We start from the raw sequence: 21,046 nt of genomic DNA on the forward strand, positions 1-21,046 counted from the left end.
CCCTTCTGGGCCAAATTGTCTCTAAAGTTTCTTTAGTTTCTTTCCTATCTCCCCTCATGCTGTCTTAGGGCTCATCTTGTCCATGAGACCCACCTCCTGGTCCATCGACCATATTCTCACTAAACTGCCGATCACCCAATTTTCCCATTGTGAACATTGCTAACTGTTCTCTCCATTCAGGTCCTGTCCCTCTGCCCTTCAAATCTGCCATCATCACCCCTCCTCAAACAAACTACCATTAACCCTTCTGTCCTTGCAAACTACCACCCCATCTCTAGCCAGCTTTTCCTCTCCAAAGGACTCTCCAAAGTCCTTATCATCTCCCAAATCCATGCCCATCTTTCCCAGAACACTATGTTACAGGGTGACCTGGACTGGGAACTGAATATTCGGGGATATTTATCATTTTGGAAGGATAGGCGGAGGGGTAAAGGAGCTGGGTAGCATTGTTAAGAAGGGGAAAGGTCAGTACATTAGAGAGAGAGGATCTTAGATAGAAGGATCAGGAAGGAATCAGTTTGGGTGCAGCTAAGAAACAGCAAAGGGCAGCAGACATTGGTGGGAGGTGTTCACAGGCCACCAAACTGTCATGATAATGTTGGGCACGGTATTAATCAGGATATTAAAGTTGCATGTTGCATGGTAAAACAGTAATAATGGGCAATTTCAATTTATGTATGGACTGGGTAAAGCTAATTAGCATTGATGCTGCAGAGGATGTCTTCCTGGAGTGCGTACAAGATGAGTTTGTGGAGCAGTACATTGAGGAATTAAATAGGGATTGTGCTATTTTAGATTTAATATTATCTAATGAGAAAGGGTTAATCAATAACCTTGCTGTAAAGCAGCTATTGGGAAATAGTGGCAATAAGATGTTAGAGTTTTACATTAAGTTTGAAAGTGATATCACTCATTCTGCAACTAGGGTCCTAAATCTGAACAAAGGAAATTATGAAGGTATGAGGGGCAATTTGGCAATGGTGGATTGGAGAAATACATTAAAATATTTGATGGTAGATAGGCAATGGCTAGTATTTGAAGAAGTATGACATGGATAACAAGAAATATACATTCCTCTAAGACACAAAAACCCAACAGGAAATGTGAATCAACCGTGGCTAACAAAAGTTAAAGATTGCATTAGATCAAAGGAAGTGGTTTATAAATTTACCAGGAAAAGTGGTAACCCCAAGGATTGGGAACAATTCAGAGTCCAGCAAAGGATGTCCAAGACTCTGATAAAGAATGAGAAAAGAGAATAAGATGCAAGCTAGGGAGTGACATGAAAGTGACTGTAAAAGCTTCTTTAGGTATGTGAAAAGGACAAACGTGGGTCCATTATAGGTGGAGACAGGAGAATTTATGATGGAGAATAGGGAACTGGCGGAAAAATTAAACAATTACGTTCTGTCTGGCTTCAGGGAGGAAGTTACAGGAAATCTCCCTGAAATACTAGGGAACCAAGGGATGAATGAAAATGAGAGACTGGAATAAATTAGTATTAACAAGAGGTGGTACTTGAAAAATGAGTTGGATTAAAGGTTGATAAACCCCTGGACCAGATGAGCTGCATCCGAGAGATAGTTGATGCATTGATGGTTATTTTTAACAATTCTATAGATTCTTGAAAGGTTCCTGCAGACTGGAAAGAAGCAAATGTAACCCCATTATTTAAGAAGGGAAGGAGAGAGGAAACTGAGAACTACAGACTTGTTAGTTTGACATCAGTTTCATGAAAATATAATAATTTTCAGAATATTATTGTGATGTATTGTAAAGGTAAGTTAATAGTGGGGTTTGGATTAGTTTCTCTGTGTGGATGTATATGTGTTAGGGTGGGGGGGGGGGGGTGGATTCAATTGAATTGGAGACAGCTGGTCTGGAGGCTTTGAGTTATCCAAAGGGATGCTAGGTTTGAAATGCTAAATACGTAAACATGGCCGAAATTCTAGAATGTGAGGTGTGAGAAAAATTTGCATTTTTAGGTAAATGAGCGTAGTTTAAATTTCAAAGAGATGGTAGGACGTTACACCTAGCTAAAAGAAGCTAAGCCAAACAGTGTGTTTATTTTTCCCAAAGGTTACTGATAGTATGTGTACTATGAAAGATTTATATTATGGGAAAAGTAAAGTTGCAAAGGCAAATTAGAACAATGGAATTTACGTTAAAAAGGGAGAAACATGTATAAAGGAGATGAGGTTATGTGTGAGGGACAAAGCATTCTAATATGTAATGCAAGTGTGAAAAGCCTCCAGCCTCTGTGCATTACGTTGCTGTCTACAGGAAATGAAGCTAAGAAAACTCACTTTGAATATCACTGCCCAGGGTATTGTGTGTATTGCCTGGGTCTGTTTAATTCTATTTGTTTTATTGTTGCCTTAATGGAGGTGTAACTGGGAGCCAGATTAATTAGGGAATTTAGGAGTTATTATAGCAGTAATTTGTAGACCTATGTATGTGCTTAAAATCTTTTCTTTTATTAATAAATGTTTAATTTACTTTTGTAAAAAAAAGCCTCTATATCCCAGTGGACATATTACTACTGAATTCAAGGCACACATCTCGAAAGAAAATATAAATTGCAAAACAGTTGTGGCAGCTGTTTCAAGATTCCCCCTGGGATTTGAGCAGTTCAGCATTTACCATCCAGTGTTCCATAACAGTCAGCAGTAGGTAAAATGTTAGAATTTATTATAAAGGATGTGATAAGTGGACATTTGGAAAATAATGATATGATCGGGCAGGGTCAACATAGATCTATGAAAGGAAAATCATGTTTGACAAATGTATTGGAGTTTTTTTGAGGATGTTACTTGTAGTAGAGATAAAGGGGAACCCGTGGATGATTTGGATTTTCAGAGTGCTTTTGATAGGGCCATTGAGTGTGAATTGGTTAACAGACAGAAACCATGGGTAGGAATGAATGCGTCATCCTCAGGATGGAAGGCTGTTTCTGGTGGGGTACTGCAAGGATCAATGCTTGGGCAAGAACATGGTAGATGCAACATAAAGTGAATAAGAGTGAAGTTATCCACTTCGGTAGAAAAAAAGAGTTGTTATTAAATGGTGAGAGGCTGGGAAGTGTTGATGTTCAAAGGAATCTGAGTGTCCTTGCTCGTGAGTCACTAAAAGCTAGCATGCAGGTGCAGCAACCAATTAGGAAGGCAAATGGTATGGTGGTCTTCATCACAATGGGTTCTGAGGACAGGAGTAAACATGTCTTGCTGCCATTGTATAGAGCCTGGGTGAGAGAACATCTGGAGTATTGTTTACAGTTTTGGTCTCCTTATTCAGGGAAGGATGTATTTGCCATAGAGGTAGTGAAATGAGGGCTCACCAGACTAATCCCTGGGATGGTGGGATTGTGTTATGAGGAGAGATTGAAGAAAATGGGCCCATATTCTCCAGAGTTTTTAAGGATGAAAAGTGATCTCATTGAAACTTGCAAAATTCTTCCAGAGCATGACAGGGTAAATGTGGATGATATATTTTCCCTGGTTTACAAGCCTAGAACGAGGGGGCACCATCTCAGAATAAGGGACAGGTCATTTAAGAGTGAGATGAGGAGGAATTTCTTCACTCAGAGAGTGATGAACCTGTTGAATTAGTCATAGAGCATGTTCAAGACAGAAATTGATAGATTTCTGGATACGAATGATGCCAAGGGAAACTATTGGAGAAAATTCTGAAGGAGAGAATCTATCTCCACTTGGAAAGGCAAGGTTTGATCAGGGTAGTCAGCATGGCTTTGTCAGAGGGAGGTCATGCCTAACAAATTTGATTGAATTTTTTGAGGTGGTGACCAGGTGTGTCGATGAGGGTCACGCAGTTGATGTAGTTTATATGGATTTCAGCAAAGCCTTTGACAAGGTCCCACATGGGAGGCTTATAAAGAAGGCAAATGCACATGGGATACAGGGTAATTTGATAAGGTAGATTGGCATAGTTGTAGGAGACAGACGGTGATGATAGTAAGATGCTTTAGTGACTGGAAGCCAGTGTCCAGTGGCGTACCACAGGGACCTGTGCTGGGTCCCCTATTATTCACCATTTATATAAATGACATAGATGACTATGTGGGGGGTAGGATTAGTAAGTTTGCGGATGACACAAAGATTGGCCGGGTGGTTAACAGTGAGGTTCAGTGTCTTGGGCTACAGGAAGATATAGATGGGATGGTCAAATAGGCAGATAAATGGCAGATGGAATTTAACCCTGAAAAGTGTGAGGTGATACACTTTGGAAGGAGTAATTTGACAAGGAAGTATTCGATGAATGGCATGACACTAGGAAGTTCTGAGGAACAAAGGGACCTTGGCGTGTGTGTCCATAGATCCCTGAAGACAGAGGGGTATGTTAGTGGGGCGGTGAAAAAGGCATATGGGACACGTCCCTTTATCACTCGAGGCATAGATTATAAAAGTAGGGAGGTCATGTTGGAGTTGTATAAAACCTTGGTTAGATCACAGCTGGAGTACTGTGTGCAGTTCTGGTCGTCACATTATAGGAAGGATGTGATTGCACTGGAGGGGGTGCAGAGGAGATTCACCAAGATGTTGCCTGGGATGAAACATTTAAGTTATGAAGAGAGGTTGGATAGACTTGGGTTGTTTTCGTTGGAGCAGAGAAGACTGAGGGGTGACCTGATCGAGGTGTACAAGATTATGAGAGGCATGGACAGGGTGGATAGGGAGCAGCTGTTCCCCTTAGTTGAAGGGTCAATCACAAGGGGACATAAGTTCAAGGTGAGGGGCAGGAGGTTTAGGGAGGATGTGAGGAAAAACTTTTCTACTCAGAGGGTGGTGACAGTCTGGAATGCACTGCCTGGGAGGGTGGTGGAGGTGGGTTGCCTCACATCCTTTAAAAAGTACTTGGTTGAGCACTTGGCATGTCATAACATTCAAGGTTATGAGCCAATTGCTGGTAAATGGGATTAGGTAGGTAGGTCAGGTGTTTCTCACGTGTCAGTGCAGACTCGATGGGCCGAAGGGCCTCTTCTGCACTGTCTGGTTCTGAATATGCTTCTTTTTATTCTTCCTGCCAAAATGGTCAATTTCGTTTTCCCACATTATATTCCATTTGCCAGATGTTTGCCCACTCATTTAACCTATCGATGTCCCTTTGTAGCCTCCTTACATCCTCTTCACAATGTACTTTCCTACATATCTTTGTATCATCATTGAAATAATTCTGATTATTAATGCATTAACTTCTGGATAATTGCAGTCATTTCCTGATTATTGAAGCAATAGGCAGCTGATTGTTAATGTAATAGAAGCCTGATTATTAAAGTAATCATTACATTATTTAAATGCTATTATTTATACAATAAGATTCTGATTGTTGATGCAATAGCCACCAGACGACTAATGTAATCGTATCCTGATTATTTATGTGTTGGGATCCTGAATCTTACAGTAATTGGATTCTGATTATTCATATAACAGGAACCTGAGCAATGATGTAATAGAATTCTGGTTATTAATACATTATGATCACGATGATGAGTGCATTTTTTAATTCATTCCTGGGATGTGGGCATTGCTGGTGAGGCCAGCATTTATTGCCTATCCTTAATTACCCTTGAGAAGGTGGTGGTGAGCTGCTTTCATAAACCGCTGTAGTGCATGTGTTGCAGGTACACCCACAGTGCTGACTTGTTTTTAGCAGTTTTGATACACCCGAGTGGCTTGCTAGGCCAAATCAGAGGGCATCTAAAAGTCAACCACATTGTTGTGGTCTGGAGTCACATGTAGGCCAGACCAGGTAAGAACAGCAGATTTCCTTCCCTGAATGTTTCATGGTCATCATCAGACTTTTAATTCCAGAGATTTGTATTGAATTCAAATTCCATCATCTGCATTACCCTGGGTCTCTGGATTACTAGTCCAGTGACAATACAATTGCACCACTACCTCCCCCCTGTTCTGAGGGCGTGAAAGGTTCTAAATGAACACAAGAACTTTCAGCTCCACATACTGTCCACAGGGGAGTTCACTTGGTGCAGTGCAACCAACATTCGTGTTTTAACTAACACCACCAAAAAAACTGGACTAATTGGTTACTCGTCTGATTGGTGTTTGTGGAATCTTACTTTGTTCAACTGACTGCCGTGAAACTGTAACAACTTGTATTTATATAACATGATTAATGTAGTTAAACATCCCAAGGTGCTTCAGGAGAGATTTATAAAGAAAATATTGACGCATAGGGCAACATTCAGGTGGATGGCCAAAACATTGATTGGAGAGGCAGATTTGAACAAGAATCTTCAATTAGGAGAGAGATGGAGAATTTAGGGAGGGAATTTCAGAGCTTCCTGCCTAGGCCCTGCCACCAATTGTGGAATCATTCAAATCAGGGATGTTAAAGAGACCAGAATGAGAAGAGAGCAGATACCTCAGAGGGTGTGTGACTGGAGGTTACAGAGATAGGGAGGGAAATGGCCATGGAGGGATTTGAAAACAAGGATGTGAATTTTAAAATCGAGGCATTGCTTGACCAGGAGCCAATGTAGGTCAGTGAGCATAGGGGGTGATGGGTGAACAGGACTTGGTGTGAGAAAGCACACGGGCAGCAGAGTTTTGGATGATCTCATGTTTCCGTGTGGGGGTGGGGTGAATGTGAGAGGCTGGTCAGGAGTGCATTAGATTCGTCAAGTCCAAAAGTAACATGAGCATGGGTTTCAGCAGCAGATGAGCTGGGGTGGGGTGGAGACAGGCGACGTTATGGATATTGAAATATCTGGTATTAGTGATGGTGTGGATATTTCATCAGAATCTCATCTTGGGATCAAATCTGACACCAAGATTTTGGACAGTGTGGTTCAACCTCAGATAGTTCCCAGGGAGAAGGATGGACTTGGTAGTTAGGGAACAGAATTTGTAGTGGTGACTGAAGACAATGGCTTTGGTCTTCCCAATTTTTAATTGGAGGAAATTTCTGCTCATCCAGTACTGGGTGTTGGATAAGCAGTTTGATAATTTAGTAACAGTGGAGGAATGGAGAGGGATGGTGGTGAGGTAGTGCTGGGCGTTGTCAGTGTACATGCGAAAACTAACACGGTGCTTTTGGATGATGTCGCCTAGTGACAGCATGTAGATGGGAAATAGGAGGGACCAAGGATAGATCCTTGGGGGACATCAAGTTCAAGAACTTAGGAGAGGAAAGGGAGGTTGGAGATGAGTTGGTAGTTTGCAAGGACAGTGGGTCAAGGGTTTTCTTTTAGGATGATCAATATGAATTAGGAGACGGAAGAGGCCACTTGGCCCCTCGAGCCTGCTCCGTCATCAATAAGATCATGGCTGATCCGAATGTAACCTCAACCCCACATTCCTGCCTACCCCTGATAACCTTTCACCCCTTTGTTAATCAAGAATTGATCTAGCTCTGCATTAAAAATAATCAAAAACTCAGCTTCCACCACCTTTTGAGGAAGAGAGTTCCAAAGACTCGCAACCCTCTGAGAGAAAAAAATTTTCCTCATTTCTGTCTTAAATGAGCGACACCTTATTTTTAAACAGTGACCCCCCCCCTAGTTCTAGATTCTCCCACAACAGGAAACCTGACAGTGAATTTCAGAGACAGAGATATCAGCTAACATGTAGAAGTTGGATGGTCAGCAGTTTAGTGTGAATAGGGTCAAAGAAGCAAAAGGCAGATCTCATGGACATGATGAGCTCCGACAGGGATTGACAGGAGATAGGAGAGAAACTGGAGAAAGATTCAAGTTCAGTGCTCATGCAAAGGAGAACTTTAGAGACAGTTTGGCCCAGTCGACTAGTGGGAGTGAGGGAAGCAGCAGAGGCAGACGATCAGATTGTTTCAATCTTAGTGACAAAGAAGTTCCAGCTCCACTTCTTGTTGGAGGTGAGGATGAAGGAGACAGGGGAGAAGGAGAGCCCTTCAAAAGGAACTAACTTGTGTTAGAGATATTAAGAAGATTCAACACACTGTGTTGAACACAAATCTGATTTATTTGACTTCTTTCCAGAATATTATCCCCTATAACTGGGCTGTTGTTTACGAACATCAGCAGAAACAGACCCAACTGAACATGACTCAGTCCTCAATGTGATTACCAGCAAAATCCAATCACTGTAATTACTTGTGAACTTGCTGGTGCCTCAGCAGGTGGGATGACTGAGTGAATCCCTTTCCACACTCAGAGCAGGCGAAAGGTCTGTCCCCAGTGTGAATGCGCTGGTGTTTCAGCAGATTGGATGAATTATTGAATCCCTTCCCACACTTGGAGCAGGTGAGCGGTTTCTCCCCAGTGTGAATTCGCTGGTGTACAGTGAGTTGAGATGATTTCCTGAACCCAGTCCCACAGTGAGAGCACCTGAACGGTCTCTCGTCAGTGTGAACTCGTTGGTGGGACATCAGCTCGGCAGAACTTTTAAAGCACTTCTCACAGCGAAGACATTGAAAAGGCCTCTCATCAGTGTGAACTCGCTGATGTTTGAGCAGGTGGGATGACTGAGTGAATCCCTTCCCACACACTGAGCAGGTGAATGGTCTCTCCCCAGTGTGAATTCGCTGGTGTTTCAGCAGGTCAGATAACTGAATGAATCCATTCCCACACTCGGAGCATGTGAACGGTCTCTCTCCATTGTGAACTCGCTGGTGAGCCATTAGGTGGGATGACTGAGTGAATCCCTTCCCACACTCTGAGCAGGTGAATGGCCTCTCCCCAGTGTGAGCACGTTTGTGTCCTAACAGATTGGATAACTGAGTGAATCCTTTCCCACATTCAGAACATGTAAACGGCCTCTCCCCATTGTGATCTCGCTGGTGTTTCAGCAGGCTGGATGACTGAGTGAATCCCTTCCCACACTCAGGGCAGGTGAACGGTCTCTCCCCAGTGTGGCTGCGCCGATGCGTTTCCAGGTCAGAAGGGTAACTGAACGCCTTCCCACAGTCCCCACATTTCCACGGATTCTTGCCAGTGTGACTGCGCTTGTGTCTTGACAGGCCAGATGATCGGCTGAAACCTCGTCCACACACAGAACACATGTACGGTTTCTCCCCACTGTGAACGGTGCTTTTTCCTTCCATGTTCAAAATCTGATGATATTCAGGTTACGATAAATTCGGCGACTCTATCAGATCCTGATGTGGTGTCTGGCTTGAATTTCCTGACTGCAAATCCTCCCCTTCTAATACCCGGTGAAACTGATTTAAAACAGAAAAAAAGGGAGTGAGAGAGAACCCACAAAAACACAAAGGGAGCTCGTGAAACTGAGCTGAATGAATCTGGTAATTTGTGGGGTTGACACCAGGAAAAAATGACCATGAAAACTGCTGGATTATCATAAAAACCCAACTGGTTCACTAATGTCCTTCAGGGAAGGGAACCTGTCATCCAGCCTGGACCTACATAAGACACTGCACTCTAAGGCAAAGGAGAGATGGGAGAGAGAGAAAGAGAGAGATGTGCTGAGGCTGGGGCAAAGGAGAGGGATTTTACATATCTACAATTTGACCAGGACTTTGACAGAAACATTAAACCCTCAACGTCCTTACCTAGAAGGACCAGGGAAGCAGGTGTATGTGAACACCACCACCTACAGGTTCTCCGCCAAGTCACACACTGTCTTTACTTGTTCTAACATCCAGTACTGGATGAGCAAATATTTCCTCCATTTAAATATTGGAAAAACCAAAGTCGTTGTCTTCAGTCCCCACTACAAACTCCACTCCCCAGCCACTGACTTCAATCCTCACCCCGGTGCCATGAAACTAACATATAAATTTCATAATATTTTTCTGGGTTATTGTGAAGTAGGTTTATGGGGGTAAGTATCGTTGGGTCTGTGTGTGATTTAATTACATTTTGTAGTCAAGCAGACTTAAATCATCAAAAGAAGCTAGGTGCTTGCGTGATAATGAGTAAACATGGATGCTGGCTTAGCATGTAAGGAGTGAAGGGCATTTGCATTTTTTAGATAAATGAAGGGATTATTTGGATTTCAAAAGGATTTTAGTCTGTTTACAAGTAGCCAGATAAACAAAGCTAAGGAATGTGTTTATTTTTTCCCAAAGGTTACTGATAATATATTGTCAACATTAAAGTTTTATGTTATGAGGAAGATACAGTTTCAAAGACATATGGAACAACAGAATTTACATATTAAGAGAGAAACATATGTAAAGGAGAATGAAAGTTTATGTGTGAGAAGGCCATGTAACATCTAACCAGAGTGTGTGAAATAGCCTTTATGAAAACTCCAGCATGTGTGCATAAGTCTGCTATGCAACAAAACGTTTTGTTTATTTTATTCATTCATGGGATATGGGCTTTGTTAGCTTGGGCCAGCATCTATTGCCCATCCCTAATTGCCCTTGAGAAGGTGGTGGTGATTCTTGAATCACTGCAACAAAAGCTGGAGAAAGCCATTTGGAATTCCACTGTCCAGGGTATTGTGTTGACTTGCTGAGTTTGTTTTAAATCTGAAAATTTATCGTGAATGTTTGCTTTAAAGGGAGTGTACCTAGGGGTCAGGTTAATTAGGAATTTTAGGAGTTATTATAGTAGTAATTGAAGTAAATGTATGTGCTTGACATCTTTTATTTTGTTAATAAATATTTTAATGTATTTTTTTTAAATCGCTGAAGGTCTTGTTGGACCTATTACTTCTGAGTTCAGTGCACACATCTCGTGATAAATACAAATTGTAAAACCATTGTGATAGCGCGACCAAGTTTCCCTCATGGATTTGGTCTGCCTGGCACACAGCATCTGCCATGTCATAACACTGGCAACAGTCTGAGGCTGAACCAGACTGTTCACAACCATGGTGTCATATTTCACCCCAAGATGAGTTTTCAACTGCATGTCTGTATCATCACCAGCAACATCTATTTCTATGTCTCAGTTCATCTGCTGCTGAAACTGTCATCCATTCCCTTGTTACCTCTAGCCTTAACTATCCTAACACACTCCCGGCCGGCCTCCTACATTCAACCTCCCTGTAATCTTGCCTGTGTGCTTACTTGCAGCAAGTCTTGCTCACACATCACCCCTGTGCTCGTTAAGGTACAAAGGTTCTGGGTTAAGAAGCACCTAAATTTTAAAATTCTCATCCTTGTTTACCTGCATGGCTGTGATAATCCCTATCTCTGTAATCTCCTCCAGTCACACAACCTTTAAGATCTCTGTAACTCATCTAACTTGAACATTCCTGAACTGAATTACTCCATCAGCGTTGGCCATTCTTTCAGTTACTAGGCCCCAAGCTCTGGAATTTCCTCCCTAAATCTCTGCTGCTGTTTACCTCACTTTCCTCCTTTGAGACACTCTTTAGAGGCACAATATAAATACAAATATGTATATTGGACATATATCACTGTTCATCATAACTGGGTGAATAACCTGTAACTCCTGACCTAACAGAATTGTGGGAGCACCTTCACCACACAGACTGCAGTGGTTCAAGAAGGTCAAATATCGTCTTCTCCACATGTAACTGGTGATTGGCAATATATGCTGCTGGTCTTGTTAGTGACACACAAATCCCAAGAATAAAATTTTAAAATATGTATATGTAAAATAGATTAAAAACATTAGAGAAATACTTGTTCCTAAAACAATACTATTTTACATGGTACAGGCAGACAGGGTCCATTCAACAACCTGATCTCCCCAGAATCTACCTCTTGACAATTTTACATTGGAAATTTTTGGGCCTGACTGGGTTCCATCGTCCTCAGGGTTAAACCCAGCAGCTTCTCCTCCATTTCCACTCCAGCTCAAGCTGATGCAGCAGAGGCTTTGATAAGAAAATTGGATAAGCACCTGAGAAAAAAGTTAGGCTGCAACAAAAGGGCAGGGGAGTGGGATAGCTGATTTGCTCTTGTAGAGAGCCAGCAAAGGAACGATGGACTAAATAGCCTCCATCTGTATTGTAATAATTCTTGGATTGCATGAGAAAGGACCTACACTCGAGGCCAAGGACCAACCTCTGGAAGGAACACCCACCCCGATATAAAGCAGTTCTTAATTGATCCATCTCTGATTCTAGGCTCAATTTTGTGAGCAACACCGGCAATAAAACAAACAATTGCGGCTGCTGGGAATCTGAAATAAACAGAGAAAATGCTGAAAACACACAGCAGGTCAGGCAGTAATTGTAGAAAGAGAAAGAGAGTTAACGTTTCAGGATGTGCAGAATGAATTACAAGAAATAAAAATGGAGCAGAGTTTGATGGTCAATATAAGCTCAGAAGCAGAAGAGAAATGATCTCTAATGCAGGAAAATAATTCCAGACCATGGGAAGATAATGCTGGTAAATCAGAAGTGAATGGCCAGGGGATGACCAGCAATGGAAACCTCATTTAGACACATCTGGCAGAAATAACAGGAAAATACCAAACATGGTTAAAAGAAATGCATTATTAGAGGCAGACAATGGCAGAGAGGTGATTGGGGAAGGCAGAGGTAAAACAGAGCAATAGATGGACATGGATTCAGATCCACAGCAAAGGAGCCACCCCAGCCCCAGAACCATGGAGCCAGAACACAGCACTAGAAACTCTAAGCTGTAGGTGAATGTTCAATAATACTCACCTCTGAAACAATGTTACTGTTTTCAAATTTAAAATCTCCTCCTGGAGCCTGTGGCTGTAAAGCTATCAGAAGCACTGGAGTCAGAGCAAATTATGGCAGTTTTCAAATCTTCTAACATCTTGTAAAAGGAGATTACAAAAGTTATGTGTCAGTTGAGGTTAGACATTCAGAAGAGACAAATACTTCTTTTGATTTCCACTTGCTGTGTGTAAATCCTCCCCTTCTAACCCTCTGTAAAAGGAGTTTCCAAAATCCATCACTGTCAGTCCAGGATAGAAACTCACACCATTCTCTCCCCCTCTCTCGCCCAGGATTACTTAAGCAAGGACATATGTGCATTGGATCTGCGCGGAGAAGCTTCGCTAGGCTGATTCCTGGAATGAGAGTGTTTGTCTTATGAGGAAATGTTGAGCTATACTCATTGGAGTTTAAAAGAATGAGAGGTGATTTTATTGAATCAAGCAAGATTCCGAGGTAGCTTGACAGGATAGATGCTGAAAGGATGTTTTCCCTCATAAAGGAATCTAGAACCGGGAGCACAGTGTAAAAATAAAGGATCTCCCATTTAACACTGAGGGGGAGAAATTTCTTTCCATCTGAGGATTGTCAGTCTTTGGAATTCTTTTCCCCAGTGAACAGTGGAGGCTGGTCATTGAATATATTCAAGGCTGATCAGCCATGATCTTATTAACTGGGGTTGCAAACTTAATGGGCTAAATGGCATGCTCCTAATTCTGATGTTCTCATTTTTATGTTCTTCAGATAGCCACCCATGCACCCTGCAGCATATTGCCCATCCGCTAATCTCGGCCTGTCATTTGCTCCTGTGCGCAGAGTGGGTGCAAAATCGTTGATTTAGTAGGGAGGTCATGTTGGAGTTGTATAGAACCTTAGCAAGGCCACAGCTGGAGTACTGTGTGCAGTTCTGGTCGTCACATTATAGGAAGGATGTGATTGCACTGGAGGGGGTGCAGAGGAGATTCACCAAGATGTTGCCTGGGATGAAACATTTAAGTTATGAAGAGAGGTTGGATAGACTTGGGTTGTTTTCGTTGGAGCAGAGAAGACTGAGGGGTGACCTGATCGAGGTGTACAAGATTATGAGGGGCATGGACAGGGTGGATAGGGAGCAGCTGTTCCCCTTAGTTGAAGGCTCAATCACAGGGGGACATAAGTTCAAGGTGAGGGGCAGGAGGTTTAGGGGGGACGTGAGGAAAAACGTTTTTACCCAGAGGGTGGTGAGGGTCTGGAATGCGCTGCCTGGCAGGGTGGTGGAGGCAGGTTACCTCACACGGTTTAAAAGTACCTGGATAAGCACTTGGCACGTCATAACATTCAAGGCTATGGGCCAAGTGCTGGTAAATGGGATTAGGTAGGTAGGTCAGGTGTTTCTCACGTGTCGGTGCAGACTCGATGGGCCTCTTCTGCACTCTCCTGGGCACTGGCACCCTGAAGCTCTGCCCACACTCTGTTTCGTCACCAAGATGGATCCGCATGCGCACTGCTCCCGCTGAAACAAGATCGCGGAAGTTAACCTGGGCCTGGATCCGGGGAAAAGCCCCGGAGCTGCATATGCGGGACCTGCACGGTCTTATTCGGGGCTTGAGGCCTATACCGGGCGTTCATGAAGCTTCTCCCTCCCACTGCCCGGCTCCATTTCTCCCTCCGCCCCGCCCGCTCTCACCCATTACCAAAAGCCTCTCCCTCACTCGTACTGCTCCGAGCAAAGTGAGACTGCGCATGTTCCAAATCGTTAATCACTGCGCATGCGCACTAGGGTCCTGCCGTGTGTGTATATAGCATAGTCACACCCGCAGGGGATGTTGGGTAACAGCAGAGCCATTGAAATATCCAAACACAGAGTAGAAAATAACAAAAAACTACTGCGGATGCTGGAAATCCAAAACAAAAACAGAATTACCTGGAAAAACTTAGCTGGTCTGGCAGCCTTGGCGGAGAAGAAAGGAGTTGACGTTTCGAGTCCTCATGACCCTTCAACAGAATTGATAAATATTAGGAGAAGGGTGAAATATAAGCTGGTTTAAGGTGGGGGGGGGGGAGAAGTTGGGGGGTGTGGTGGTGGTTGTAGGGACAAGCAAGCAGTGATAGGAGCAGATAATCAAAAGATGTTACAGACAAAGGAACAAAGAGGTGGTGATATTATCTAAGAGAATGTGCTAATTAAGAATTGATGGCAGGACACTCAAGGTACAGCTCTAATGGGGGTGGGGTGGAAAGACTGACAGGGCATTACAGGTATAGATTTAAAAATAATGGAAATAGGTGGGAAAAGAAAAATCTATATAAATTATTGGAAAAAACAAAAGGTGGGGGGGGGGAAGAAACAGAATGGGGGTGGGGATGGAGGAGGGAGTTCAAGATCTAAAGTTGTTCAATTCAATATTCAGTCCGGAAGGCTGTAAAGTGCCTAGTCGGAAGATGAGGTGCAGTTCCTCCAGTTTGCATTGGGCTTCACTGGAACAATGTAGCAAGCCAAGGACAGACATGTGGGCAAGAGAGCAGGGTGGAGTGTTAAAATGGCAAGCGACAGGGAGGTTTGGGTCTTTCTTGCGGACAGACCGCAGGTGTTCTGCAAAGCTGTCGCCCAGTTTACATTTGGTCTCTCCAATGTAGAGGAGACAGCATTGGGAGCAACGAATGCAGTAGACTAAGTTAGGGGAAATGCAAGTGAAATGCTGCTTCACTTGAAAGGAGTGTTTGGGCCCTTGGACGGTGAGGAGAGAGGAAGTGAAGGGGCAGGTGTTGCATCTTCTGTGTGGGCATGGGGAGGTGCCATAGGTGGGGGTTGAGGAGCAGGGGGTGATGGAGGAGTGGACCAGGGTGTCCTGGAGGGAACGATCCCTACGGAATGCCGCCAGGGGGGGTGAAGGGAAGATGTGTTTGGTGATGGCATCATGCTGGAGTTGGCGGAAATGGCGGAGGATGATCCTTTGAATGCGGAGGCTGGTGGGGTGATAAGTGAGGACAAGGGGGACCCTATCATGTTTCTGGGAGGGAGGAGAAGGCATGAGGGTGGATGCGCGGGAGATGGGCTGGACACGGTTGAGGGCCCTGTCAATGACCGTGGGTGGAAAACCTCGGTTAAGGAAATAACCTTGTTTCGCAATTTAGATACATTAATTAAAAAAAATATGTAAATCCTTGCAAATCTGTGCGCTGCTATGTTCCATTTCTTAAAATGATTTAAACAACTGCTCTCCTGTGGAAATACACTGTGATTTAAAAACTTTTCCCATCGGTTTCCCGATCACTCCCTCCCTGAAGGTATTGACTTCGTCTGGTTTCAATCCCACAGTCTCTGTTTTCTTTATCCTTCTCTCTGTATCTCCTGACACTGAATATTCGCTGTTTTATTGAATAATCCAGCACAGATGGAAACCATTTGGCCCACCATGCCTGTGCTGGCTCTTTGGAAGATCTATCCACTTAATTCCACAGCCATGTTGCCACTGTCAAAACAATAGCTATCTGCTGTAGTAATGCAAGAGGTGAATGGAAAGGGTTTTCCAGTTGGACACTTCTCAGGCACTCTCACCCCTGTGCACAGAGCAGATATGAATGGTTCACTGAATTAAGAACAGAAACTGTGGAAAAACTCAGCAGGTCTGGCAGTATCTGTGGAGAGAGAAACAGAGTTAATTTTTCGAGTCCAATATGACTCTTCTTCAAAACAGAACTGGACAGTCTTTTGTCCTGCATTCTGACATTAAAACTTACTGTGTTTTGTTTCTTTATTACAAACAACAACACTCCCATTGCCTTTTGTTCAATGACATCTTTTTCATTTAATCTGTCGGACCCTCTAACCTATCCCTGACCTCTTTTGTTCGCCCCCTTTTTTTGAACAGCATAAAACCTGTCCTATGTCTTCCCCTCTTCAGTTCTGAAGAAGCTGCATTAACTCTGTTTCTCGCTCCACAGATGCTGTCAGACCTGCCGCATCTTCCCAGCACCTTCCATTTTCATTGCAGATTTTCAGTATGTTGCTTCTATTTGGGGTTCACTGGTTAGTTAAGCACACAAGAGTACCCAGTACAGTTTATTTCAACAATTCCACATGCCCGATAGACTTCTTTGACAATATTAATTAAGCACCAAGTTAAGGCACTATTCCTGTTGTGATAGACTAATGAATAATGGAGTTACAAATCAAAGGTATTAATACTTTGCAACCTCACAGATACAAATTGGTTGGGATGTTCCAGTATGAAAGGCCCCAGATACTTGTCAGGTGAAAGAGGCCAGGTCCAACTGACCTTTTAAAGCCACATCGCTGTTAAACTCATCTGGGGTTTATGTGGATTTTATGAAAGTATTAGGCTCGTGCTACTTCTTTGATTCCCTATGAAAGCTGTAGTATCCTTATTAAATACCCAGCACAATGTTTAGCCCAGAAAGCTGAGGTCATTGTGATCACAGCTCTTCAAACCACTATTGACAGAATCACCGTCTTTTCTGAAAGCTCCTTTGGTTGTAACTCCCTCAGTGAAAACTGAAGTCTCGAGCAAAAAAAAACACAGCTACTCCACAGCAGAGAGGAAACTACTCACCCACCAATCTGATCTCCGAATGATTTGGGATATTGCTGGCAAGTGTCCAGGACAAGTTGCTATTTGTAAGGTGAAGGTCCATCAGCAGCAGCAGTTAGTGAAGAGGGTGATGGTAATAGCCAGGCAGACTGACTCACCAGGAAAGCATCTCCACCCAAAAATCCATCATTGGCATGGGTACAACAGACTCCAGCTAAACCTGATTTAAAAACTTATCAGGACCCTGACCCTGATGTGGCTATGGTCAAAGAGGCTGTGCACCATAGGAAAGACTTTCCCTCATCCCTCACAGCAAGTAAGGACTCAGTCGTTCTACGTGATGAGGTTTTCTATCACTAGGATGGCTCTAATTTGATTTGGGTCACACCTCGATGACTTAGAAAATAATGAATTTTGTTTAGGGATCAAATTGGGGACATGTTTCCCTTCAGAGCCCTCGATATGTTCATAATTACTATTGTGGCTGAGGATGCACTAGATCCTGTGTATCATCTGTGCTCAGATTAATCCGGCCCTGTGAAATGAAAGGTCCCAATGGACACGTCCCATATGAATGATGTTCCCTGGGAAACATTGCAGATTGATGATACAGGCCCACTATCCACAGTAAAAGGATGGGACTGGTATATCCAAGTAGTTATAGATATGTTTACCTGGTGGATTGAAGGGTTACCTGTCTGTGAAAATGATGCAGTCACGACAGCTAAAATTTTGTGGGAACAGATATTTACCAGATAGGAATTTCTGAAAAGTATAGATAATGGTAATGGTTCTCATTTCGCAGCAGAAGTAATGCAGCAGCTCTGACATTTTGTGAGTGTGGAACAACACTTCCACATCCCCGACCACCCAGAGTCCAGTGTGATGGTCGAGAGCTTTAATCACCCTGTAGAAATGACACTGAAAAAAGCTGTCATGGAGGGAGATGATGATCTGGTCAAGGCCAAAGACTGGGTTACCGTCTTTCCTGGTGTCTAAATGACCAGTCACTCCCTCCTGTTCACTCCTCAGTCACAGCCCATTTCAGCTCATGACAGGTCGGCCAATCTCGATTGTGAATCCCCCTGAGATCCCACTCCCCATTGCTACTCGTCAGACTCATGACCAATTTCTTCAGAGCCTCCAACAAACCTCAGCATCCTCCCTGCTAAAGGCAGTGGAGAAGATGGTGCTGCCCATCTCAACACCTCCAGGGAGAACCACCCCACCCATTACATTAACTGTTCAATGGGAGATGAAGTCATGTTAAAAACATTGTGAAAAGGGGTGGTGTCGGGAAGCTAATTGCGAAGGTCCATATGATGTTCTAGATAGATTGGGAAAAACAAATGTTATATTAGTGAATTAGAAACGAGAGAAAGGAACACAATATCTGAGTTACGATGGAGGTCAGTCTAAACTGTACAAAATGAAAAAGTCAGATAACCAGATGGAGAATAAATGCTGTGTTTGATTTTATCCAACAGGGACAAGATGTGGATGGTCATCGTGCTCCTGGACTGTGTCCAGGCTGAAGATCTGTTTCTGCTGTATGACCTTCCCCCAGATTGTCCTTTCTGAGCTCCAGCCAGGTGATGCTAAACACTCAGGTGGGAACAAAAATCCAGAACAATAGTTTCCAAACAAATCTGGTTGATTTCATATTTATCCAGAATATTAAACTCCAAACAGGTTAGAGAGGCTATTACTATCAGAAACAAACACCGACTCTCTGAATGAACATGGTTCTGTCCTGGATGTGATGAACAGCAGCAATATCAGAAGCCAATCCCTGCAGTCACTTGTGAACGCGTTGGTGTCTCACCCGATTGGATGTCTGAGTGAATCCCTTCCCACACCCACAGTAGGTGAATTCTATCCCGCACTGATCGTGACACTGACACTATCAACTCCTTTTACAGGATAGCAGCGAGGGAGGATTTACAGACAGAAACCTCAAACCAAACATCACATCAAAATCTGACAGTCACTCAATTCATCAGGACCTGAATATCATCAGCCTTTAAATGTGGAAGGAGCAACGTTCTGTCTGTGGAAAAAAGATCTTAAAAATAAGTGTGATTGATAAACTCTGAGACACACACACACCCGAGTGAGAGTATTCCAGTGAACTGACTGTGGAAAGAGCTTTAACCAGTTACACAGCCTGAGAAAACATCACATCATTCACAGTGGGGATAAACTGTACACGTGTTCTGTGTGTGGACGAGGCTTCAACTAACAATCCAACCTGGAGAAATCGTGGAAATGTTGGGACTATGGGAAGGGATTCAGAACTCAGTCTGTGCTGGAAATTCATCAACACAGTCACACTGGGGAGAGGCCGTTCACCTGCTCTGAGTGTGGCAATGTATTCACTCAGTTATCAAGTTTACATAAACACCAGGGAACTCATATCAGAGAGAGACCACTCACCTGCTCCGAGAGTGGGAATAGGTTCACTCATTCATCCATCCTGCTGACACAACAGCGAGTTCACACCAGGGAGAAACCATCCACCTCCTCCTAGTGTGGGAAGGGATTCACTCAGCTCACCCACTCGCCTCAAACCAACTCACCACTCTGACACAAGACCTTTTAAATGTTCTAACCGTGAGAAGAGCTTTAAAAGCTAAATGGATCTGATGATTCACCAGCGCATTCACACTGGAGAGTTCATCTGTTCCGTGTGTGGGAAGTGATTCACTAAGTCAGCCTGCTGACATGCCAGCGAGTTCACAGGAGACTCCAGGGGATGGATTCTGCTGTTATTGATACTGCAAATTACATCCAGGACAGAACCATGTTCATTCTAACAGCTGGAGTTTGTTTCAGTTGATGTTAATAATCTCTGCAACTGGGCTGGAGCTTAATATTCGGGATATAGGTTAACTAAATCAGCTTTGTGACAAACACACAGTGATCGAACCCTTGATTTCTCTAAGATAGGAGGAGACTGATTGATGTCCTGTTACTGACTGTTCCATTTTTGGGCCTTTTCTCCTTTGTTAATGGAGACTTGTATTTATATAGTGCCTTTCACAACTTCAGGATGGCCCAAAGTGCTTTACAGCCAATGAAGTTCTATTGAAGTGTAGTCCCTGTTGTAATGTAGGAAACGCAGTCACCAAATTATGCACAGCAAGATCCCACAAATAGAAATGTGACTTTGACCTGACAATCTGTTCAGTGATGTTTGCTGAGGATAAATATGAAGCAGTACACCAGAGAAAGCTCCCCTACTCTTTGGGATAACATCATGGAAACTTTTAGACCAACTGAGAGGGCAGATGGGGCCATAGTTGAAGGTCTCGTCTGCAAGACAGGACTTCTGACAGCGCAGTGCTCCCTCAGTACTGCATCAGAATATCAGCCTGGATTTTATGCTCATGTTTCTGGATGTGGATTTGAACCCACAACCTCCTGACTCAGAGATAAGGATGCAATCACTGAGCCACATCTAACACCTCATCATTACTCCAGATTATTTCAGTTTTCGTACCTTCAGTTACTCTCATGGACAAGTGTAAGATTTTAGTCCAGGAGTCACAGATTCCCCAAGAAGGGGATCGAAGTTGTAGGTGATTTTAAAGCATTTTATTAAGAAACAACAGTTTGGATGATACATCAGTTAAATAGGCAGAAAAGACATACAACAGGTGAGAGTAGTTTACTGGTCCCAGATTAGACAAATGGATGGGGAGAAGCAGGGGGGATACTGATCTGTGTGGCTGGAGGTGACAGTCTCCTCGGAATGTTTTATTGGTCCCGGATCAGGGGGATCCTGATCTCCACGGCTGGAGGTGGCAGTTTCTTCCTTTCTCAGTCTCCTTAAGTCAAAGTGTTTGGCTAAAGCCAGCAAGGATCACTGAGAAGTTCTTTGTTGCCTGAAGTGATTTTCCCTCTTGATATATCTTTTTATATCTT

At 43.4% G+C, this 21,046-nt stretch overlaps 2 protein-coding genes across 2 annotated transcripts in view; one reads left to right on the plus strand and one right to left on the minus strand.

Moving 5' to 3' along the window:
• LOC144698404 (uncharacterized) overlaps positions 1–21,046 on the plus strand; it is a 111,490-nt gene that overhangs the window by 23,951 nt on the left and 66,493 nt on the right. Inside the window, 1 exon segment of the mRNA XM_078570350.1 lies at positions 19,377–19,509. Coding sequence (XP_078426476.1) covers positions 19,377–19,509 — 133 coding nt within the window.
• Positions 7,960–14,309, minus strand: LOC144697066 (uncharacterized). Its single transcript, XM_078568866.1, has 3 exons — positions 14,254–14,309; positions 12,570–12,687; positions 7,960–9,174 (listed from the first exon to the last, which is right to left on the minus strand). Exon 3 carries the CDS (start codon positions 9,055–9,057, stop codon positions 8,104–8,106), a length of 954 nt encoding a protein of 317 aa, XP_078424992.1. The 5' UTR covers positions 9,058–9,174; positions 12,570–12,687; positions 14,254–14,309; the 3' UTR covers positions 7,960–8,103.

This window comes from Cetorhinus maximus, chromosome 23, assembly GCF_964194155.1.
Source record: "Cetorhinus maximus chromosome 23, sCetMax3.hap1.1, whole genome shotgun sequence".
Lineage (NCBI taxonomy): Eukaryota > Metazoa > Chordata > Chondrichthyes > Lamniformes > Cetorhinidae > Cetorhinus > Cetorhinus maximus.